At 44.5% G+C, this 25,806-nt stretch overlaps 1 protein-coding gene across 3 annotated transcripts in view; it reads right to left on the bottom strand.

Annotated features, from left to right (window-relative positions):
- Positions 1-25,806, bottom strand: part of LOC137320208 (zinc finger protein 236-like) — a 174,698-nt gene that overhangs the window by 120,944 nt on the left and 27,948 nt on the right. For all 3 annotated transcript variants that reach the window (XM_067981938.1, XM_067981940.1, XM_067981939.1), the window contains exons 2-3: positions 9,421-9,578; positions 8,745-8,909 (exon numbers count right to left, since the gene is read on the bottom strand). In XM_067981938.1, the coding sequence (XP_067838039.1) occupies positions 8,745-8,909; positions 9,421-9,578 (323 nt within the window). The remainder of the gene's footprint in view (positions 1-8,744; positions 8,910-9,420; positions 9,579-25,806) is intronic.

Below are 25,806 nucleotides of genomic sequence, written 5' to 3'. Positions count from 1 at the left end.
TCAAAACTGAGATGAGGAGAAACTTCTTCACTCAGAGGGTAGTAGGTCTGTGGAATTTGCTGCCCCAGGAAGCTGTGGGAGCTACATCATTAAATAAATTTAAAACAGAAATAGACAGTTTCCTAGAAATAAAGGGAATTAGGGGTTACGGGGAGCGGGCAGGAAATTGGACATGAATTTAGATTTGAGGTTAGGATCAGATCAGCCATGATCTTATTGAATGGCGCAGCAGGCTCGAGGGGCCGATTGGCCTACGCCTGCTCCTATTTCTTATGTGCTTATGTCATTGACTCCATCATTTTTCTTCTCAAGGTTCAGACTCTATTCTGTTGCTACATATCAGATTTAGATTTTGTCTCATATACTGTACATAGGTATACTTTTCTATTTGTTGTGCTTTCCTGGACAGATCTCTGACCCTCTCAAAGTCAGTGATAGTGTTACTGAGAAAATAATACTATCCCACTTTTGGCATCCTGTGGAAGATTTGGGACTCCTTTATCAGGTGCAGTATAAGCAGGATGTACTTACGTTACAACTGCACACTACGACAGTTATAGTGCAGATGCAATGTGAATCAGGAGTCAGGGTTTGAACTGACGCTACAACAAAGAGGAGAGTTACTCCCTGGAGGAGGCAGCTCACTCTACTTTACTTCAGAGTCAGTTTAGGCCTCAACACCCAATTCTCATTACTTAAGTTTTGCATTGGTGCTGAAACTGCTTCACATCGATGCTAAACGTGTAATGTAAATTATAGAGTAGTTACAGCACAGAAGGAGGCCATTCAGCCCATCGAGCCTGTGCTGGCTTTTTGTAAGAGCAATCCAGTTAGTCCCACTCCCCCACTCTTTGCCCATAGCCCTGCAATTTTTTTCCTTTCAAAGTATTTATCCAATTCCTTTTTGAAAGCCATGACTGAATCCGCCTCCACCGCCCTCTCAGGCAGTGCATTCCAGATCATAACCAGTCGCTGTGTAAAAAAGTTTTTCCTCACGTCGCCTGTGGTTCTTTTGCCAATCACCTTAAATCTATGTCCTTTGGTTCTCGACCCTTCTGCCAATGGGAACGGTTTCTCTTGATTTACTTTATCTAAATCCTTCATGATTTTGAACACTTCTATCAATTCTCCTCTTATCCGTCTGAGCTCTAAGGAGAACAGCCCCAGCTTCTCCAGTCTATCAACATAACTGAAGTCCCTCATCCGTGGAACCATTCTAGTAAATCTTTCCTGCACCCTCTCTAAGGCCTTCACATCTTTCCAAAAGTGTGGTGCCCAGAATTAGACACAATGTGCCCGATATTACCAGGACGGCGGGTTCTCGGCGGGGGGGGGGGGGGGCAATTGGGCTCGTGGGTAACGCGCCCGGTGAAATCAGTCTGCCCCGCGCGCAATCGCAGGCTGGTTGGATCCACTTACCTCTTGTTCCGGGTTCCCCGCTGCTGAGCTGCGCGGTGGGTGGACTGCGCATGCGCGGTAAGGTCTGTCAGCTGGAGGAGCTCTATTTGAAGGGGCAGTCCTCCACTGACTGATGCTGCAAGAAATAGGAAAAATTACAGCATGGAGCAGCCCAGGGGGAAGGCTGCTCCCAGGTTTAATGATGCCTTACTCCAGCTCTTACTGGATGGGGTGAGGAGGAGGGGGAGGACAGAGAACTTCCCCCCGGCAGGCGGGAGGAAGCAGCCTGCCTCTGCCACCAAGAAGGCCTGGCTCGAGGTGGCAGAGGAGGTCACCTGCACCACCAACATATCGCCCACCTGCATACAGTGCAGGAGGCGCTTCAATGACCTAAGTAGGTCAGCCAAAGTGAGTACACCTACTCATTCCCCTACACTCCGTCTGCCACATCACCGCCCCCACCCCACACCTCCTTCTGCACTGCCAACACTACTCTTGTCACGTCACCCCTCGCACCCACTCAAACCTCATCCTCATCTTACCTGCACTTACTCACCTCACCAGTACTCACCCCGCCACTACCACTCAACCCAATCCTCATACAATCTCATGGCTCTATCTCATACTCACCCTCTCAAGCATCTCTTTCACAGTCAGCCTCGCTCAACCTGCCACTACCGGTGCTGCAGCCACAGGGCATGCATCACATAGCGTAAGGCAAACGTATCGTGAGCATGAAGGGGATGCACAAGGGTGTTTGAGGGTTTGTCATTGTTTTTACTTCTACTGAATTTCTGATCAACTCACATTACATATTATATTGGCACCACTACTGCCACGTCTTTGTGAATCTTGTCTGGTTTGTGCAATAATGCCCTTTCCTGAGGATCACTATGAAGACCCACACCTGATGCCACCCATTGTGTCACTGCAGAGTGGGTGTAGGTGTATTTGCAGGGCTCTTTTGTGCAGACGACTGAGAGACGTTGGCGATGTCCCCGATGGCACCCTGGAAGGATGCGGAGGAGAAGTTGTTGAGGGCAGTGGTGACTTTGACAGCAACAGGTAAGATGGTGGTGCTCGGGCCAGCCGGGAGCAGCTCGGCATCAAGGAGGCTGCAGATGTCCACGACTACATGTCGAGTGACTCTGAGCCTCCGTGTGCACTGCTACTCAGAGAGGTCCAGGAAGCTGAGCCTCGGTCTGTGGACCCTGTGGCGAGGGTAGTGCCCTCTGCGACGCATCTCTCTCTGCCATTGCCCTTCCTCCTGCTGTGCAGGTGGATGTGTCCCAACACTGTGTTGTGGAGCTCCACGTGTCAGAGGTGGCCGGCGAGGCTTGTGATGCTGTACGCCCTCCGAGGAGGTCATGACTGCAGCTACGGCGGCCCCCATCCAGAAGATGTACATCTGAGGGGGTCCGCAAGGTAGGTACATATGTCTGGACACCAGGGTAAGTGTGCAAGTTGGTGAATTTTGTTAGGAGGAGGGTGGTGGAGGCCAAACTTTGTCCAAAGTGACAGAGTGGCCTTCTGCAATGAGTGAGGGTCTCCCCCCCCCCACACCTGTCAAATGGACCTTTGCAGCTGCCACAGGCTGATGGCTGCAACACGTCTATTTGAACTGGGAGTGTTTCCCCCAGTACAGGAAACAGTCCCAGTTGTTTGTAAAATCCCAACCCTCCTGAAATATCTCGTTAATCAGGTCTGTAAACAACCTGAAATACCAAGATTAATACTTTAAGTGGCACCCCGCCGGCTTTAATTGCCTGCGGGAGTCCCACATGCGGGGGCTGCGCGCGCATGTCAGCACATCTGTGGGGAACCTGGAAGTGAGCGGGTTGGAACCGGGCTCCCGACCCGCCCCGGGAATCCCCGATTTTCGGAGCCCCCCCCCACCCGCCAGGCACGCACCCGATCGCGGGTGCCAAAATAGAGCCCAATGCTCCAATTGTGGCGAAACCAGTGTTTTGTGAAGATTCAACATAACTTCCCTGCTTTTGTACTCTATGCCTCTATTTATAAAGCCCAGGATCCCGTAGGCATTTTTAACCACTTTCTTAACCTGTTCTGTCACCTTCAAAGATTTGTGAATATATACCTCCACGTCTCGCTGTTCCTGCACCCACTTTAGAATTGTACCATTCAATTTATAATGCCTCTCCTCATTCTTCCCGCTTAAATGTATCACTATGCACTTCTTTGCATTAAATTTCAACTGCCATGTGTTCGCCCATTCCACCAGCCTGGCTATGTCCTCTTTAAGTCGGTTACTATTCTCCTCACTGTTTAGTACGTTTCCAAGTTTTGTGTCATCCGCAAATTTGGAAACTGTGCCCTTTACACCCAAATCCAAGTCATTAATATATATATAAAAAAGCAGTGGTCCTTGTACCGACCTCTGGGGAACACTGTATACCTTCCTCCAGTCAGAAAAACAACCGTTCATCACTACGCTCTGTTTCCTGTCACTTAGCCAATTTTGTATCCATGCTGCCACTGCCCCTTTTATTCCATGGGCTTCAATTTTGTTGACAAGCCTATTATGTGGCACTTTATCAAATGCCTGTTAAAAGTCCATATGCACAACATCAACCCTCTCTGTTACCTCATCAAAAAACTCAATCAAGTTAGTTAAACACGATTTGCCTTTAACAAATCCGTGCTGGCTTTCCTTTATTAATCCACACTTGTCTAAGTGACTATTAATTTTGTCCCGGATTATCGTTTCTAAAAGCTTCTCCACCCCCAAGGTTAAACTGACCGGCCTGGGTTTATCCTTACACCCTTTTTTGAACAAGGCTGTAAGATTTGCAATTTTCCAGTCCTCTGGCACCATGCCCGTATCTAAGGATGATTGGAAGATTATGGCCAGCATCTCTGCAATTTCCACCCTTACTTCCCTCAGCAACCTAGGATACATCCCATCCGGACCGGGTGACTTATCTACTTTAAGTACAGCTAGCCTTTCTAGTACCACCTCTACCAATTTTTAGCCCATCCAGTATCTCAACTACCTCCTCTTTTACTGTGACTTTGGCAGCATCTTCTTCCTGGGTAAAGACAGATGCAAATTACTCATTTAGTACCTCAGCCATGCCCTCTGCATACATGCGAGATCTCCTTTTTGATCCCTAATCAGCCCCATCCCTTCTCTTACTTACCGTTTACTAATTATATGCCAATAGAAGACTTTTGGATTTCCTTTTATGTTGGCCGCCACTCTATTCTCGTACTTTCTCTTTGCCCCTCTTGTTTCCTTTTTCACTTCTCCTCTGCACTTTCTATACTCAGGCTGTTTTTCACTTGTGTAATCAATCTGACATCTATCATACGCCCCCTTTTTCTGCATCATCTTACTCTCTATCTCTTTCGTCATCCAGGGAGCTCTTGGTTTGGTTGCCCTACCTTTCCCCCTCGTGTTAATGTACCTAGACTGTACCCGAACCATCTCCTCTTTAAAGGCCGCCCATTGTTCAATTATAGTTTTGCCTGCCAATCTTTGATTCCAATTTACTCGGGCCAGATTCGTTCTCAACTCACTGAAATTGGCTCTCCTCCAAGTAAGTATTTTTATTCTAGATTGCTCCTTGTCCTTTTCCATAACTAATCTAAACCTTATGATACTATGATCACTGTTCCCGAAATGTTCCCCCACTGACACTTGCTCCACTTGACCCAGAACTAGATCCAGCAATGCTCCTTCCTCGTTGGGCCGGAAAGTTAACACTTCAGAAATTCCTCCACCTCTTTGCCATTTATACTATTACTATCCCAGTCTATATTAGGATAGATGAAGTCCCCCATTATCACTACTCTATAGTTCTTACACCTCTCTGTAATTTCCCTGCAAATTTGCTCCTCTATATCCTTCCCACTAATTGGTGGCCTAGAGAATACACCCAGTAGTGTAATGGCACCTCTATTGTTAACTCTAACCAAATAGATTCTGTCCTTGACCCCTCAAGGACATCTTCTCTCTCTCTCTCTCTCTCTCTCTCTCAAGCACTGCAATATTCTCCTTAATCAATACTAACATCCCTCACTCTTTTTTTCCTTCCCTATCTTTCCTGAACATCTTGTATCCAGGAATATTTAATACCCAATCCTGCCCTTTTTTCAGCCAGGTCTCCGGTATCGCCACAACATCATATTCCCATGTGGCTATTTGCGCCTGCAGCTCACCAACCTTATTTACCACGCATTGTGCGTTTACACACACGCACTCTAAACCTATCCTGGACCTTCTCATATTCTCTCTTAGTCTGATCCCACCTAATACTGTACTATTTCTTACTCTAGTCTTATCTGTCTCTCCCAATTCTTTGTTCACCTTGTTTCTCTTTTCTAATGCTACGTCCTAGTGCCCATCCCCCTGCCAAATTAGTTTAAACCCTCCCCAGCGGTAGTGAACCTCCCCGCGAGGACATTGGTCCCAGCTCTGTTGAGGTGCAACCCGTCCGTCTTGAACAGATCCCTCCTGCATCAAGAATCTGAAGCTCACTCTAGCACCATGTCTCTAGCCACACATTAACCTGCCTTATCTTCCTATTTCTGTACTCACTAGCGTGTGAAATGCACCTATATTCTGTCTCAACAACCTCAAACCCACCAATATGGGTTTTTCCACTTTCCACATCAACCGTCCTTATATTTCATTTATGTTGGGCAATCCAGGGCTTGGCAGTTTGTATCTGATGCACTCTCAACCAGTCAGCACAAAGTCCACAAAGCACAACTGGAAACTTGGAATTTTTAAGCTGGTGTGCATGCATAAATTAATGGTGCTACAATGGCATAATTATGTCATTTCATCAACAATACACCTGACCAGCAATCAAAAACAACCAGTTCTACACAGCTTGGGAACAGAACATTTATGAAGTTAATCTACTAGCCCAATTTACTAATGGGCAACTTAACAACACCTTCATGTCAAGTGAAAACAACAAAGTTCGGAGAGTGAGTCTCTACTTGCTAGTTCAACCAGGTTATGAGCGAAATTGCTAAATTGCAAATTACAGGCAGTTTTGTGCTGTAGAAATTGAATTGTGATTGTCACATTCATTGCCCATCCTAATTGCACTGAGAAGGTTGTGGAGGCCACTTCAGAGGACACTGAGCTAAACACTTATTAAAGGAGTCACTTGACCAGGTAAGAGTGGCATGTTCCTTTCCCTAAAGTGAACCAGTTGACTTTTTATGAAAATCTAACAGCTTTTTATGGTTATTTTTCTGATGCTAATTATCAGATTTTTAGAGTTCAATTTAAATTTCACCATGGTGTAATTTAAACCCAAAACCTCTGTTTGCTAGTCCAGTACCATAACATCTAGGTTACTGCACCCGATCAGGTAACAATGCCAATTGCTGAATGACATCTTCTAATATGATGTCAACAACATTCCTTTGTCAAGTTGCCAAGGGGCATATCTAAGAATAGATAACAAAGGTAATGCAATAATCATGGAGGACTTTAATCTTCATATAGACTGGGCAAATCAAATTGGCAAAAGTAGTTTAGAGGACGAGTTCATGGAATGCATTCGAGACAGTTTCCTAGAACAATACGTCATAGAACCAACCAGGGAACAGGCTATTTTAGACCTTGTCTTGTGTAATGAGACATGGTTAATTAGTAATCTCATAGTAAGGGATCCTCTGGGAAAGAGTGATCATAATATGATAGAATTTCACATTGAGATCGAGAGTGACATACATAAGTCCGAAACTAGAATCTTAAACTTAAACAAAGCCAATTACATAGGTATGAGGGGAGAATTGGCTACGGTAGATTGGAAAATTAGATTAAAAGGGCGAACATTTAAAGAAATAATTCATAATTCGCAACAAACATACATTCTATTGAGGAATTAAAAACTCCATGGGAAAAGTGATCCATCCGTGGATAACAGCGGTGGCAACAAAGGTTCACTAGATTGATTCCTGGGATGAGAGGGTTGTCCTATGAGAAGAGATTGGGCCTATACTCTCTGGAGTTTAGAAGGATGAGAGGAGATTGCATTGAAACATATAAGATTCTAAGAGGGCTTGACAGGGTAGATGCTAAGAGGCTGTTTCCCCTGGCTGGAGAGTCTCAGGATAAGGGGTTGGCCATTTAGGTCTGAGATGTGGAGGAATTTCTTCACTCAGAGGGTTGTGAATCTTTGGAATTCTCTACCCCATGCTCAGTCGTTGAGTATATTCAAGGCAGAGATTGACAGATTTTTGGACTCTAAGGGAATCAAGGGATATGGGGAATGGGCAGGAAAGGGGAATGGAGTTCGAAGATCAGCCATGATCTTATTGAGTGGCGGAGCAGGCTCGAGGAGCTGTATGGCCTACTCCTGCTCCTATTTCTTATGTTCTTATGACCTCTGACTTCTTTAGTTGACAGTAAATGAGCTGCCATTATTACAGCTGCCAAGTAATCCAAGTAAGTAGGAAAGATTGATCCTGAAGGATTAATAGCAGGCTATCAGTATTTCATATCCAAACATATGCCAGTGTTCTGAAGTTATTTGGTGGTGGATACTTGACTGAACTGAAATCTTAGGACACAGAATCAGTTGCAACAAAAATCATCAATCTCTCTCTGCCATGACTTCAATCTCTGGAAATAATTCAGTGTCAAAAGTCAAAATCCCAGGAGAGACTTAGCTTGACCTTGGATAACTTTAGACTGCAGAGGAAAAATAGAACCAGATGTGAACTGATTAATTCAGCTTTTGCATTTATATATATATATATATATATATAAAAAAATACATATATTTCTAGTACTCCTGTAATATTACTAATAGTAGATTATAAAACTAATAGATGATGAAACAATGTGTCTAGTACACAAAGATGTCACACCCCTAATATCACATTTAAGACATCACAGATACAATCTTAAAATGCCAGGTGCTTCTGAGTGCAGCCTGAAATGGACAACCATGTTCCAATCTGCAAAGTTCCCTGATCAAACAAGAATAAAAATCTTATTAACCTGAGCATTATACATTATAACACTCTTGTCTTTATAAAACTGAGAATCATCTGAATTCACCACAATCAGCACTGCAGAAGATCCATTATTATTTAAAAGAATCGTAATCCTATAAAAGATGGTAAGTTAATTTTCTTTGCTGTCTATATTGAAACATTTATCAGTTTCAAAACATGTCATGACAGAAGAGTTCGACAAATTTAAGCTCACATCTTTTCAATCACTGTCATAATTGTTTTCCTGTTTCGTTGCAACAGCAATTTCAAGTTATTTCTATCATTCTTTGGCACATGAAATGTATTTTAGATTTGATTAGGTGCAAAGTGAATGTAGATTGCAAGCAGTGAACACTCACCTCCTCTTTTTCATGTAGCATAATGTGAGCTTTAAGGCTGGCCACACGGGAGAACTTTTTGCTACAGACAGGACAAGTCGGGTCATTGGCATCGTGAGTAGCCTTGTGTAATATGAGATTAAACTCCATATTAAAGGATGTTGGGCATTGATCACACCGGTAAGGCTGTTTACACAGACAAAGCAAAAAAGTTAGGAGTTTCAAAATATAAAAAAATGTAAATAAAAACTTTTTCTTGGCTAAAATAGAGCCATTGCCATACTTTACGAGATATCCTACAATATAACATCAAACACTGCAAACGCTTACAGCTTTTCAAAAATTTCACCACAGGTTCAAAAGGTATTTTGGTTTAATCTTCTTTTCTCCAAGGCAAATCCTGTTTTTTTACCCAATCTCTGCATGCACACATTTCCAGCAAGGGTCAGCTAACTTAACATAAATTACGAAACTGAACCTGGACCTTTCCTGATCTGTATGATTCCGCTACATACTGCCGTAACCAGTTGAGCCTTGGGGGGGGTGGGGAGAGGGGAAGCATATTTTATCTTTTCAGTATGTGATATTGATACGATTGCTTTTATGATATTATTTAAATAAGCTCGCCATTATATTTTTATTTGAAGGCTGTTGATTTTTGAAACCTTTGAAGGGGCAAAAATAGCAGTGCGATTACCTTGTCATTTTCTTCATGCTCCCGTAGGTGGCGCTGTAATTGATTGTACTTAGGAAACACTTGGAAACAAACATCACATTTATGAGCACCTCGATACTGAGAGTCCTGTGGCTCAAGAAAGCCATTTGCATTGTCTGCATTCAGTTCCAGCAAGTTATCTGTAAAATTAAAGCAAAAGTGTTAACAAGATGCAGCCCCAGTGGAAATATATTTTTTAAATCAAAAGTACTCATGTAATGAGCTTATTTGAAGTCATGTCATTACAGAGCATAAATCATAGGCTGAAGACTTGTTGTAAAATAAAGTTTGTTCTCATAAGGCATGCCCAGTGTTACTGACTAATTAGATAGAAGATCAAACACTCTACACAATCCAGTTTTCAAAACGTAAAGAAAACTTTTCTTTCCATTCATTTTTGCCCATTTTTTCTTTCCTTCCTTCTCTCGAAGGCATTCATGCTGCGGCACAGTTCCATGGTCACCAGGTATCCTCCAGTACCTCATCCATATAGCCATCACTCATTTACGAACCTAAACAATCAGGTCAGCAGGCTACTCTGAGAATCCCTACGTGGTCAGTTTTCGGTAAAATATTAAGATGCCTACGTGGCAAAGAAGCAGAATGCAAAATGGTTAGAAAGGGTTAATTAGTTAGTAACTGAGATTGGTACAGGTGGCCTGGCCTTCTGCTGGGCCATATGTTTGTGCAGTCAGCAGGTTTGCATTGTCTTATCAATGTAGAGTCTTTGATGTGATTCAAGGACTGGTCTGAATGTCTCCATGTTTATGGCAGATCAATATAGGTAACGAGCTTAGCCAAAGTTGAAAGACATTCCAAGTTGGGAGATAAGGAACAGAAGGAACAGGGAAGAACATTCCAGGTTGGAAGGTGAGGAAGTATCCCCTTTGATGTCTAACAGCAACATGATCAGCACATGGACGATCTATGATTGGCCGGCAATAATGTAACCTCGCATGGCAACCTTTGTCCGGCTTATGATTGGTGTTGACCCTCGTTAAGTATGTTCCAACCCCTATTGATTTGTATAAAAACGTGTGGATTTCTGTATGTTTCTTGTTCTTGCTCTGCCAGCATAGAGGGACTCTATCAGGAGTCCAAATCAATGCTGCAGACTAAGAACCCTGCTATTAAAGTTGTGATGAACTTTAAAATGTATTCGACTTCAGTTTTTACTGAACCAGACTGAGGGGAAAGAATCCGGATCGTCAACTCCACCCACAGGGGGTTGGGGAATCACAGCCAAGTCCCAATATCATCTCGCCTGACCTCTACACGTCTACTTTGAGCACAGTGTCAACCGTAGCTCAGTTGGAGCCGAGCCGAGCGGAGGAGAGGAGCCGAGCCGAGCGGAGGGAGCGTCCGATAAAAGGTGGGATTTCAGAGCGCTGAGAACAGCTGAGAGGAGCCGAGCCGAGCGGAGGGAGCGTCCGATAAAAGGCGGGATTTCAGAGCGCTGAGAGGAGCCGAGCCGAGCGGAGGGAGCGTCCGATAAAAGGCGGGATTTCAGAGCGCTGAGAACAGCTGAGAGGAGCGGAGCGGAGGGAGCGTCCGATAAAAGGCGGGATTTCAGAGCGTTGAGAGGAGCCGAGCCGAGCGGAGGGAGCGTCCGATAAAAGGCGGGATTTCAGAGCGCTGAGAACAGCTGAGAGGAGCGGAGCGGAGGGAGCGTCCGATAAAAGGCGGGATTTCAGAGCGTTGAGAGGAGCCGAGCCGAGCGGAGGGAGCGTCCGATAAAAGGCGGGATTTCAGAGCGTTGAGAGGAGCCGAGCCGAGCGGAGGGAGCGTCCGATAAAAGGCGGGATTTCAGAGCGCTGAGAACAGCTGAGAGGAGCGGAGCGAAGGGAGCGTCCGATAAAAGGCGGGATTTCAGAGCGTTGAGAGGAGCCGAGCCGAGCGGAGGGAGCGTCCGATAAAAGGCGGGATTTCAGAGCGCTGAGAACAGCTGAGAGGAGCCGAGCGGAGCGGAGCTGCGACCGAGTTCGAAGTGACGTCAGGAATCAGATCGGGACGCGACACAGGGGAGGCACCTGATTGGTGAGTAGGTTCAGGTGAGTATTTCTCCTTATCTACAGTAACTGAAGTAAAAGGAAAGGGAAGGTCTGCAGGTCTTATAGGAAGTAGCGTTTATTTTTTAGTGAATCAAGGTCCCTAGTGTAGTTAACATTCTCTAAATTGAGAACAATTTAAAGGAGTAAACTCCTTAAAGGGAGTGGTAAGTAGTTTTTCTTTCCTTTTTTTTTCTCTTGACATTGTAGTTGTTCTTAAGCTAATTTAAGGGTTAAGTCATGGCAGGAGATCCCAGCGCCGTGTCATGTTCCTCTTGTGGGATGTGGGAATTCAGGGCTCCTTCCTGTATCCCTGATTCCTTCACCTGCGGGAAGTGTGTCCAGCTGCAGCTATTGTTTGACCGCTTGACGGCTCTGGAGCTGCGGATGGACTCACTTTGGAGCATCCGCGATGCTGAGAAAGTCGTGGATAGCACGTTCAGTGAGTTGGTCACATCGCAGATAAAAATTACTGAGGGAGATAGTGAATGGGTGACCAACAGACAGAGGAAGAGTAGGAAGGCAGTGCAGGGGTCCCCTGCGGTCATCTCCCTCCAAAACAGGTATACCGTTTTGGATACTGTTGGCGGAGATGGCTCACCAGGGGAAGGTGGCAGTGGCCAGGTTCATGGCACCGTGGCTGGCTCTGCTGCACAGGAGGGCAGGAAAAAGAGTGGCAGAGCTATAGTGATAGGGGACTCGATTGTAAGGGGAATAGACAGGCATTTCTGCGGACGCAACCGAGACTCCAGGATGGTATGTTGCCTCCCTGGTGCAAGGGTCAAGGATGTCTCGGAGCGGCTGCAGGACATTCTGGAGGGGGAGGGTGAACAGCCAGTTGTCGTGGTGCATATAGGCACCAACGATATAGGTAAAAAACAGGATGAGGTCCTACAAGCTGAATTTAGGGAGTTAGGAGTTAAACTAATGAGTAGGACCTCAAAGGTAGTAATCTCAGGATTGCTACCAGTGCCACGGGTTAGTCAGAGTAGGAATGACAGGATAGCTAAGATGAATACGTGGCTTGAGAGATGGTGCAAGCTGGAGGGATTCAAATTCCTGGGCCATTGGAACCGGTTCTGGGGGAGGTGGGACCAGTACAAATTGGACGGTCTGCATCTGGGCAGGACTGGAACCAATGTCCTAGGGGGAGTGTTTGCCAGTGCTGTTGGGGAGGGTTTAAACTAATGTGGCAGGGGGATGGGAACCGATGCAGGAAGTCAGTGGGAAATAAAGTGGTGACAGAAACAAAAGGCAGTAAGGGAGAGTGTACAGAACATGACCGGACAGATGGTCTGAGAAAGCAGGGCAAAGACCAAGGGAAGTCTAGATTAAACTGCATTTATTTCAATGCAAGAAGTCTGATGGGCAAGGCAGATGAACTCAGGGCATGGATGGGTACATGGGACTGGGATGTTATAGCTATTACTGAAACATGGCTAAGGGAGGGGCAGGACTGGCAGCTCAATGTTCCAGGGTACAGATGCTATAGGAAAGATAGAGCAGGAGGTAAGAGAGGAGGGGGAGTTGCGTTCTTGATTAGGGAGAACATCACGGCAGTAGTGAGAGGGGATATATCCGAGGGTTCGCCCACTGAGTCCATATGGGTAGAACTGAAAAATAAGAAGGGAGAGATCACTTTGATAGGATTGTACTACAGACCCCCAAATAGTCAACGGGAAATTGAGGAGCAAATATGTAAGGAGATTACAGACAGCTGCAAGAAAAATAGGGTGGTAATAGTAGGGGACTTTAACTTTCCCAACATTGACTGGGACAGCCATAGCATTAGGGGCTTGGATGGAGAGAAATTTGTTGAGTGTATTCAGGAGGAATTTCTCATTCAGTATGTGGATGGCCCGACTAGAGAGGGGGCAAAACTTGACCTCCTCTTGGGAAATAAGGAAGGGCAGGTGACAGAAGTGTTAGTGAGGGATCACTTTGGGACCAGTGATCATAATTCCATTAGTTTTAAGATAGCTATGGAGAAGGATAGGTCTGGCCCAAAAGTTAAAATTCTAAATTGGGGAAAGGCCAATTTTGATGGTATTAGACAGGAACTTTCAGAAGTTGATTGGGAGAGTCTGTTGGCAGGCAAAGGGACGTCTGGTAAGTGGGAGGCTTTCAAAAGTGTGTTAACCAGGGTTCAGGGTAAGCACATTCCTTATAAAGTGAAGGGCAAGGCTGGTAGAAGTAGGGAACCTTGGATGACTCGGGAGATTGAGGCACTAGTCAAAAATAAGAAGGAGGCATATGACATGCATAGGCAGCTGGGATCAAGTGGATCCCTTGAAGAGTATAGAGATTGCCGGAGTAGAGTTAAGAGAGAAATCAGGAGGGCAAAAAGGGGATATGAGATTGCTTTGGCAGATCAGGCAAAGGTGAATCCAAAGAGCTTCTACAAATACATAAAGGGCAAAAGGGTAACTAGGGAGAGAGTAGGGCCTCTTAAGGATCAACAAGGTCATCTATGTGCGGAACCACAAGAGATGGGTGAGATCCTGAATGAATATTTCACATCGGTATTTACGGTTGAGAAAGGCATGGATGTTAGGGAACTTGGGGAAATAAATAGTGATGTCTTGAGGAGTGTACATATTACAGAGAGGGAGGTGCTGGAAGTCTTAACGCGCATCAAGGTAGATAAATCTCCGGGACCTGATGAAATGTATCCCAGGACGTTATGGGAGGTTAGAGAGGAAATTGCGGGTCCCCTAGCAGAGATATTTGAATCATCCACCGCTACAGGTGAGGTGCCTGAAGATTGGAGGGTAGCAAATGTTGTGCCTTTGTTTAAGAAGGGCGGCAGGGAAAAGCCTGGGAACTACAGACCAGTGAGCCTGACATCTGTAGTGGGTAAGTTGTTAGAGGGTATTCTGAGGGACAGAATCTACAGGCATTTGGAGAGGCAGGGACTAATTAGGAACAGTCAGCATGGTTTTGTGAGAGGAAAATCATGTCTCACGAATTTGATTGAGTTTTTTGAAGGGGTAACCAAGAAGATAGATGAGGGCTGTGCAGTAGACGTGGTCTACATGGACTTCAGCAAAGCATTTGACAAGGTACCGCATGGTAGGTTGTTACATAAGGTTAAATCTCATGGGATCCAAGGTGAGGTAGCCAATTGGATACAAAATTGGCTTGACGACAGAAGACAGAGGGTGGTTGTCGAGGGTTGTTTTTCAAACTGGATGCCTGTGTCCAGCGGTGTGCCTCAGGGATCGGTGCTGGGTCCGCTGTTATTTGTTATTTATATTAATGATTTGGATGAGAATTTAGGAAGCATGGTTAGTAAGTTTGCAGATGACACCAAGATTGGTGGCATTGTGGACAGTGAAGAAGGTTATCTAGGACTGCAACGGGATCTTGATAAATTGGGCCAGTGGGCCGATGAATGGCAGATGGAGTTTAATTTAGATAAATGTGAGGTGATGCATTTTGGTAGATCGAATCGGGCCAGGACCTACTCCGTTAATGGTAGGGCGTTGGGGAGAGTTATAGAACAAAGAGATCGAGGAGTACAGATTCATAGCTCCTTGAAAGTGGAGTCACAGGTGGATAGGGTGGTGAAGAAGGCATTCAGCATGCTTGGTTTCATTGGTCAGAACATTGAATGCAGGAGTTGGGATGTCTTGTTGAAGTTGTACAGGGCATTGGTGAGGCCACACTTGGAGTACTGTGTACAGTTCTGGTCACCCTATTATAGAAAGGATATTATTAAACTAGAAAGAGTGCAGAAAAGATTTACTAGGATGCTACCGGGACTTGATGGTTTGACTTACAGGGAGAGGTTAGACAGACTGGGACTTTATTCCCTGGAGAGTAGGAGGTTAAGGGGTGATCTTATAGAAGTCTATAAAATAATGAGGGGCATAGATAAGGTCGATAGTCAAAATCTTTTCCCAAAGGTAGGGGAGTCTATAACGAGGGGGCACAGATTTAAGGTGAGAGGGGAGAGATACAAAAGGATCCAGAGGGGCAATTTTTTCACTCAAAGGGTGGTGAGTGTCTGGAACGAGCTGCCAGAGGCAGTAGTAGAGGCGGGTACAATTTTGTCTTTTAAAAAGCATTTGGACAGTTACATGGGTAAGATGGGTATCGAGGGATATGGGCCAAGTGCAGGCAATTGGGACTAGCTTAGTGGTATAAACTGGGCGACATGGACATGTTGGGCCGAAGGGCCTGTTTCCATGTTGTAACTTCTATGATTCTATGATTCTATGATTTGCCTCTGCGTCAGAAGGTTGTGGGTTCAAGTCCCACTCCAGGGACTTGAGCACATTGTCTAGGCTGTCACTCCAGTGCAGTCCCGAGGGAGTACAGCACTGTCGGAGGTGCCGAAGGTGCTGTATTGTGGCATTTAAAAATCAAATCACTGATAAAACAACAAACATTACAATTAACTGAAACTCACTTTTTACTCAATGAAGAGAGATTGTATTAGAAACATTTATAAATATATAGAAATACATAGAAGCTACAACATGGGAACAGGACATTTGGCCCAACTAGTCCATGACATGGATGAGTCAACACTGCCTGCAATATTCAGAAGATCGAGGTCATTGTCTTTGGTCCCCATCATAAACTCCATACTCTTGCCACTGACTCTATCCCCCTTCTTGGCCACTTGCTTAGGCTGAACCAGACCATGCAAAACCCTGGCATCCTGCTTAACTCAGCCCCTCAGTCACGCTTATGTTACTTCTACTCTCGATTTCTTCAATGCATTCCTTGCTGGCTTGCAGTCCTTCATGCTACATGAACTCCCAACTCGTACAAAACTCAACTGAACGTGGCCCATTCCTCACTAAGTCCATTTGCCCTTCACCACCAACCACGCTGACACTCACTGGCTCTCTGCTCACCAACACTTTAAAATTTAAAATCTCATCCCTATCTTCCAATCTCTCCATTGCCTACCCTCACCCTACCTCTGCAATCTCTTCCAGCCCTACAACCCCTCCTGCACCCTATGGTCTTCTGAATCTGGCCGTTTGTGCACCTCCTTCCTTTAATAAATGAAAGAAAGACTTGCATTTATATAGCATCATTCACAAACTCAGGACGTCCCAAAGAGCCTTTCAATCAATTAAGTACTTTTGAAGTGTGATGAATTGTAATGTAGGAAACATGGCAGCCAATTAGCGCACAGCAAGTTTCCCCAAACAGCAATTAAATAAATGACCAAATCATCTGCTTTAGGTGTTGGTTGAGGGATAAATGTTGGCCAGGATATCAGGATAACTCCCCTGCTTTTCTCCGAATAGTGCCATGGAATCTTTTACATCCACCTGAGAAGGCAGTTGGGGCTTCGGTTTAACGTCTCATCAGAAAGACAGCACCTCCAACAGTGCAGCACTCCCTCAGTACTGCACAGAAATGCCTGCCTAGATTTTGTGCTCAAGTCTCTGGAGTGGGGCTTGAACCCATAAGCATCTGACTCAGAGGCACGAGTGCTACCCACTGAGTCACAGCTGACGCCTTCATCCAACCACTGGTGGCAGAGCCTTCAACTGCCTTAGTCCTACTCTGGAATTCTTTCCAAATACCTCTCCACCTCTTTACATCTCTCTTTTCCTTTAAAAACGTTCTCCAAACCCAACTTTTTAACCAAGCTTTTGGTCATCCATGCTAATCTCACCCTATGACTCGGCATCAGTTCCATTTATCTTTACTTCCTCCCCTCTCTATAAAAAAACCTTGGCACACTTTCCACATTAAAGATACCATATAAATACAAGTTACTGTTGTCAAGAGAAAAAGCCACTTTACAAAAGTTAGCTTAAAATTCAATGAAGTCTTTAACTTATTGTCGACATGCATATAACATAAGTTCAAAGAGTTTCCAGTTCATTTCATACTGAAAAGGAAGAAAAGGGAGGTTGATAAAAGAAATTTCCCTTCAACTTTGTTAAAAAAAAATCAATAATATTTGAAGTGATTGAGGTGACATGGCAGTGTTCCAAGTACAAACTGTTTACAGACACAGACTGTTCCTGGCATTCCCAATTTTAAAAGGAACCCAGCAGACGCCATCACTTGTTAGATTTGAATGGCACAGGGACAATCTCTGATGCACCTACATTTTCAAAATTAATCCAATATCTAATTAGAGGAGTGCAGCAAAAAGAGTTATGAATCATTCCAACAATGCTTCTAGTAGTCCATTCTTTAGAACATTGAACAAACAAAAAAGGACAATAGTGGACTTTAAATACACTCACAATAACAATCTCTAAATCAAATTACAGCACTAAATCATCACACTAACATTCAGCTCAACAGGTTCTCTGCAGTCAAATATTACATCTGAAATAATACTTGTTCATCATTAAATGAATCAACATCGTTGAGTTGGTGTTCCATCCTACCAAATTACAATAATGTGGTGGTTTCATCATCAAACCTCTTAGATAGAGTTCGGGAACACTGTATTTTCCCACTCCTCAATCCTCACATCATTACCAAACTATTTTCTCATCATTTATGAGGTACTATGTTGGAGTAATTTGGCTCTTTTTTTTATTCGTTCACGGGATGTGGGCTTTGCTGGCGAGGCCAGCATTTATTGCCCATCCCTAATTGCCCTCGAGAAGGTGGTGGTGAGCCGCCTTCTTGAACCGCTGCAGTCCGTGTGGTGACGGTTCTCCCACAGTGCTGTTAGGAAGGGAGTTCCAGGATTTTGACCCAACGACGATGAAGGAACGGCAATATATTTCCAAGTCGGGATGGTGTGTGACTTGGAGGGGAATGTGCAGGTGGTGTTGTTCCCATGTGCCTGCTGCTCTTGTCCTTCTAGGTGGTAGAGGTCGCGGGTTTGGGAGGTGCTGTCGAAGAAGCCTTGGCGAGTTGCTGCAGTGCATCCTGTGGATGGTACACACTGCAGCCACTGTGCGCCGGTGGTGAAGGGAGTGAATGTTTAGGGTGGTGGATGGGGTGCCAATCAAGCGGGCTGCTTTATCTTGGATGGTGTCGAGCTTCTTGAGTGTTGTTAGAGCTGCACTCATCCAAGCAAGTGGAGAGTATTCCATCACACTCCTGACTTGTGCGTTGTAGATGGTGGAAAGGCTTTGGGGAGTCAGGAGGTGAGTCACTCGCCGCAGAATACCCAGCCTCTGACCTGCTCTCGTAGCCACAGTATTTATATGGCTGGTCCAGTTAAGTTTCTGGTCAATGGTGACCCCCAGGATGTTGATGCTGGGGGATTCGGCGATGGTAATGCCGTTGAATGTCAAGGGGAGGTGGTTAGACTCTCTTTTGTTGGAGATGGTCATTGCCTGGCACTTATCTGGCGCAAATGTTACTTGCCACTTATAAGCCCAAGCCTGGATGTTGTCCAGGTCTTGCTGCATGCGGGCTCGGACTGCTTCATTATTTGAGGTGTTGCGAATGGAACTGAACACTGTGCAGTCATCAGCGAACATCCCCATTTCTGACTTTATGATGGAGGGAAGGTCATTGATGAAGCAGCTGAAGATGGTTGGGCCGAGGACACTGCCCTGAGGAACTCCTGCAGCAATGTACAGTAATCTTCCTACAGTTAAGGGGGCATGGATTTTTCTTCAGCATCAGGGCAGAATGGCCACGGGTCATTTATGTTGAGATGACTGCACACCCATGAGCCGTAATGACAATTTTATGGTGTATTGATGCATTTGATTCACTTTAGATCAAGAGTGTGTGTGCGTGCGTGCGTGCGTGCGCGTGTGTGCGTGCGTGCGTGCGTGTGTGCGCACTTCATTTTTAAGAGTTTACCCAGCCAATTGTGTTTTTTTTTACAATGTGGCTCTATAAAAGCATGCTGCAATAGATTATTCACTCCAATCCAAAACTATTCTTCCTAAAAAGCTATTTAATATTTGAGCTAATGAAGCATTTTATGGCACTTGTTAGAATTTATTCTGAAAATAGTATTAGAAATTTACAGAAACATCCTCGGCAGACATTTGATTTTCTGAATGCATAATTTATAAAAGCTCAACAGAAATGACTTAAAAGAATTTTAATACAACCCAGTACTGTACAGGAATTTGTGTAATGGTTCATTTTGCAGTGCAGTTCTGCAATCGCAATGCCAGCAATGTACAAGATTGAAATAACTGTGCTGCCCCCTGAGGTCTATTGCAGGATATGGCATGGTGTGTACCAGGTTTGTCCGACTGACCCATTCAGACAGATTATCCCACTCACCATGCAGGCAGAGACTCCCATTCTCAATGATCAAGTAGGAAGTAGGATACCAAAAAATGCATGCTGTGCTGAGCCAAAACAACAGTGCTTTGCAACTGAGACTGTACTCGAACAATAGAATACAAGTTCAGGCCCAGGATTTCTCACTTGGCATACAGAGGCTTCAAATGGGGGACCTGATACAGATCAGCACGAACAAACGTACAGGAACGTTACCCTTCTGGATAGCGAAGATGTGTGGCAAGGCGGGATGCGTAGAAAGACAGGAGAACTTTTTTTCTTCCCATAAATATAGATCACATGCCTGTCAGGGTTTTATTCATTCTTCAAATGATGTATGTGCTCCAACAGAACTGAAATATAGCCGGGCTTAATAGGTTCAAGGAGAACTGCATTGTGAGCACAGATATGAAAATGTTGTCAAGACATTGCAGATAGGTGGTGCTTCAAGGGGTTTCTTACTCCTGGATGGCATAAAGCCCAAATACCTGTACAACTGCACTTTATCCTGAAGCGAAATTACAACTCACCAATCACCGCCACCAACAAAAAAAAAGTCGTCCGGCCTCCAAAGAGAGGAGTGGGATTGTTGTCTGAACAACAACTTGCATTTATACAGCGCCTTTAAAGCAATAAAACATCCCAAGGTGCTTCACAGGAGTGTTATCAGACAAAATTTGACACCGAGCCACATAAGGAGATATTAGGACAGATGACCAAAAGCTTGGGCAAAGAGCTAGGTTTTAAGAAGCAACGTAAAGAAGCACATAATAGACTTGTTAGCAAAATTAAAGTCCATGGGATTAAAGGGACAGTGGCAGCATGGATATAAAATTGGCTAAGGGGCAGAAAGCAGAGAGCAGTGGTGAATGGTCGTTTTTCAGAATGGAGAGAAGTAAACAGTGATGTACCCCAGGGGTCAGTATTAGGACCACTGCTCTTTTTGATACATATTAATGACCTGGACGTGGGTATAGAGGGTATAATTTCAAAGTTTGCAGATGACACGAAACTCGGAAATGTAGTAAACAATGTGGAGGATACTAATAGACTTCAAGAGGACAAAGACAGATTGGCAAAATGGGCAGACACGTGGCAGATGAAATTTAACACGGAAAAGTGTGACGTGATACATTTTGGTAGGAAGAACGAGGAGACGCAATATAAAATAAATGGTACAATTTTAAAGGTGGGGGGGGGGGGGCAGGAACAGTGGGACCGGGGGTGCACATACACAAATCTTTGAAGGTGGCAGGACAAGTTGAGAAGGCTGTTATAAAAGCGGATGGGATCCTGGGCTTTATTAATAGAGGCATAGAGTACAAAAGCAATAAAGTTATGCTGAACCTTTATAAAACACTGGTTAGGCTTCAGGTGGAGTATTGTGTTCAATTCTGGGCACCACACTATAGGAAGGATGTCAAGGCCTTAGAGAGGGTGCAGAGGAGATTTACTTGAATGGTACCAGGGATGAGGGACTTCAGTTATGTGGAGGGATTGGAGAAGCTGGGTTTGTTCTCCTTAGAACAGAGAAGGTTAAGGGGAGATTTAATAGAGGTGTTCAAAATCATGATCGGTTTTGACAGAGTAAATAAGGAGAAACTGTTTCCAGTGGCAGAAGGGTCAATAACCAGAGGACACAGTTTTAAGGTGATCGGCAAAAGAGCCAGAGGCGACATGAGGAAACAGTTTTTTTAAACACAGCGAATTGTAACAGTCTGGAATGCACTACCTGAAAGGGTGGTGGAAGCAGGTTGAATAGTAACTTTCAAAAGGGAATTGGATATATACATGAAGGGAAAAAAATTACAGGACTATGAGGAAAGAGCAGGGGAATGGGACTAATTGGACAGCTCTTTCAAAGAGCCAGCACAGGCACAGTGAGCTGTACCTACTATGATAAAGGAGGAAGAGAGAAGTAGAAAGGCAAAGAGGTTTAGGGAGGGAAGTCCAGAGCTTAAGGCCTGGGCACCTGATGGCACGGCCGCCAATGAAGGGGTGAAGGAAATTGGGGATGCACAAGAGGCTAGAATTGCAGGAGCGCAGAGATCTCAGAAGGTTGTAAGGCTGGAGGAGGTTGCAAAGATAGTGAGGGGCAAGGCCATGGAGGGACTTGAACATAAGGAATGAGAATTTTAAAATCGAGGCGTTGCAGGACAGGTAGGTCAGCAAATACAGGGGTGATGGGTGAACGGGACTTGGTGTGAGTTAGGAGACGGGCAGCAGAACTTTGGATGAAGGATGTATAATCAAAGAACGAAGATGACAACAAGTAACTCACCTTGCTTGCTTCTTCATTCCATAATTTCCACATACTATAGAAACATACCAAAGTTATAGAATCATAGAAAAGTTACAGCACAGAAGGAGGCCATTTGGCCCATCGAGTCTGTGCCGACACTATGCAAGAGCAATCCAGCTAGTCCCACTCCCCCACCTCTGCAAATTTTTTCCTTTCAAGTACTTATCCAGTTCCCTTTTGAAGGCCATGATTGAATCTGCCTCCACCTCAGGCAGTGCATTCCAGGTCCCAACCACTCGCTGTGTAAAAAAGCTTTTCCTCATGTCACCTTTGGTTCTTTTGCCAATCACCTTAAATCTTTGTCCTCTTATTCTTGACCCTTCCGCCAGTGGTAACAGTTTCTCTCTATCTACTCTGTTTAGACCCTTCATGATTTTGACTACATCTATCAAATCTCCTCTCAACCTTCTCTGTTCCAAGGAGAACTACCCCAGCTTCTCCAGTCTATCCACGTAACTAAAGTCCCTCGTCCCTGGAATCATTCTAGTGAATCTCTTCTGCACCCTCTCTAAGGCCTTCACATCCTTCCTAAAGTGTGGTGCCCAGAACTGGACACAATACTCCAGTTATGGCCGAACCAGTGTTTTATAAAGCTTCATCATGACTTCCTTGCTTTTGTACTCTATGCCTCTATTCATAGAAACATACAAACATAGAAAATAGGAGCAGGAGTAGGCCATTCAGCCCTTCAAGCCTGCTCCACCATTCAATATCATGGCTGATCCTCTATCTCAATACCATATTCCCGCTCTCTCCCCATACCCCTTGATGCCTTCTGTGTCTAGAAATCTATCCATCTCCTTCTTAAATATATTCAGTGACTTGGCCTCCACAGCCTTCTGTGGTAGAGAATTCCACAGGTTCACCATCCTCTGAGTGAAGAAATTTCTCCTCATCTCAGTCCTAAATGTCCTACCCCGTAACCTGAGACTGTGACCCCTCGTCTGGACCCCCCAGCCAGGGGAAACATCCTCCCTGCATCCAGTCTGTCTAGCCCTGTCAGAATTTTAAACGTTTCAATGAGATCCCCTCTCATTCTTCTAAACTCAAGTGAATACAGGCCGAGTCGATCCAATCTCTCTTAATACGACAGTCCTGCCATCCCAGGAATCAGTCTGGTGCACCTTCGCTGCACTCCCTCAATGGCAAGTATATCCTTTCTTAGGTAAGGAGACCAAAACTGCACACAATACTCCAGGTGTGGTCTCACCAAGGACCAGTAGAACGGCAGTAAGACATCCTTGCTCCTCATGCAATGAAGGCCAACATACCATTTGCCTTCCTAACTGCTTGCTGCACCTGCATGTTTGCTTTCAGTGACTGGTGTACAAGGACACCCAGGTCCCTTTGTACATCAACATTTCCCAAGCTATCACCATTTAAATAATACTCTGCCTTTCTGTTTTTCCTTCCAAAGTGGATAACTTCACATTTATCCACATTATACTGCATCTGCCATGTATTTGCCCACTCACTCAACTTGTCTAAATCGCCTTGAAGCCTCTTTGCATCCTCCTCACAACTCACAATCCCACTTAGTTTTGTGTCATCAGCAAACTTGGAAATATTACATTTGGTTCCCTCATCCAAATCATTCATATATATTGTGAATAGCTGGGACCCAAGCACTGATCCCTGTGGTACCCCACTAGTCACCACCTGCCACCCCAAAAAAGACTCATTTATTCCTACTCTCTGTTTCCTGTCTGTTAACCAATTTTCAATCTATGCCTGTATATTACCGCCAATCCCATGTGCTTTAATTTTGCACACTAACCTCTTATTGGGACTTTATCAAAGGCCTTCTGAAAATCCAAATAAACCACAACCACTGGCTCTCCCTTATCTATTCTACCAGTTACATCTTCAAAGAAGTCCAGTAGGTTTGTCAAACCCCAGTATCCCGTTGTACAAAATTCTGAGGGTAAACTCTTGCTTAGGAGTCATAATATCAGCTGTCAGGATCAATCTGCCAAGCGTGGTCATGTACCGCAGTTAAATTTAAACTTCAGTGTTTATTAAATGTGTGAGGATCATTCCATGTGACAGCCATCCATATGCTATCAATTGGAACTGGACTGGAAGATGCCCAAGGAGAATCCGAGGAATTGATGGAATGACAATTAACCCTGGTTTATTTCCCTGCATCTGGTGGATTGGAGAGTTCTCTCATTTTTAATCATTAAAGACTATTTTAACATTTCTTTATGGGAGTTTGTGTTGAATTTATATTATGATTACTTTAAATTTCTTACCACATGGCTAGGAGCAGCCACCCCTGATGAAATACACATACTATCTGGTTTAGGGCTCTTCGCATCTATGTAAATAGATATATAAATATATAGATTGACTGGCCGTAATTTTGACTTTGGGTGATAGTGTAAAATGCGCGATATCAATTCAGCTGATCAGGAGAGGTGTATAACCGACATCTGAATCAATATCGCCTGTTTTATGCGATCACCCCAAGTCAAAATTACCTCCTATTCTTCTCTCATGTCTTTAATTACATTTGAACAAAAAATACATTGCAACAGACAAAATATGGGAGATAGAAATTTTCTCGTCTTATTGTTCATAAGAGAATGTCGAAGACCAAGCGTTCTACAAGGAACAAGTCAGGCTTTTTGTTCAGTTAAGCAACAAACAACTAACAGGTAGCTATTCACACTGTCCAGAAAGATGTAATTATTTAAACGCTTTATTACAGAACTGCAAGAGGAGACAAAGCTAATTGTTTGGGATTGCTAAGCTACCAAGGGTTGTGAGTCTGTTGTAGCAGGCATTAGAGACAGTGTGTCTGATGCTGCTATTATTGACAGTTCCATGCTTAGAACCCACCTGGTAGAGAAGCAAATACTGGAAACTTTTGTTAATTCACTAGTTCCCTTTTACTATACTGTCACTTGGATATAGGCAAACAGGGGAATCCACGAGTTTCTTTCTCACATAAAACCATTTCATCAAGGACACAAATTGTTTAAAGTACTGCTGACAAATGCTGAAGCATAATCTTGTATTGTTTTGAACTGATTCGGTCACCTGGTGAAACCTGCTGCATTTTTCCTTGCTTCTGTTTAATTTTACTTCCCAACAAAACTGATTTGTAGCCTAAAGTATAGGATCTGTCAGAAAGTTATCTGTCAGTCAGAGGGTTTACTGTTTCTCGGCAGCTTGCTATCGCAGGTTACATTGCTTATGAAGCCACTTTCAGTTCACGGTCTGGTTATTGAAGGACTATCATATAGACTGCCTCCAGGCTCAAATGCAATAACTGAACCCCCTCCGTCACTGTAAGAGGGCGGTAGGATCCTACCTCGTCAGTGCCATGATGTCCAGACACCATTATTTACGCAGCCAATAAGGGGTTACTAGTATAACCTATGCTCTGTCACTCCTACCTTTTGAATTACCCACGGGAAGAAGAAAAAATACATACTAAATAAAACCTTTTGTGTCCAGCGGAGGAGAAACCATCAGCCTCCAGGCTGACATGACTTCTGTCCTCAAGCAGAAACACTGGGAGCTGACGGCTGTCCAGAAAGGCAAACAGATCCATCTGTGGAAGAACCCAACTCCAGATCCCTGATAGGATTGTGGTTTGTAAGGATGCAGCTATTTGAAGCCTTGGGCTTCTGCATGTAGAGTTTTGATCCTAGGGACAATTCCTTACTATCTTCCTCCTTGAGGGTTGTCCTGTTCCCAACTTCCTGTGTGGATGGGAACATTCTGATGCGCGCCCACAGCTGTTAGCTGGCAACAGTGGTCTAATCTGCCTCACTATGAGCACGAGGTAGGCTTTTATAAACCGAGTCATTGACA

This window comes from Heptranchias perlo, chromosome 3 (genome assembly GCF_035084215.1).
Source record: "Heptranchias perlo isolate sHepPer1 chromosome 3, sHepPer1.hap1, whole genome shotgun sequence".
Taxonomy (NCBI): Eukaryota; Metazoa; Chordata; class Chondrichthyes; order Hexanchiformes; family Hexanchidae; genus Heptranchias; species Heptranchias perlo.
Note: the sequence above shows the minus strand (reverse complement) of the source record. Positions and strands in the feature narration are given on the sequence as shown.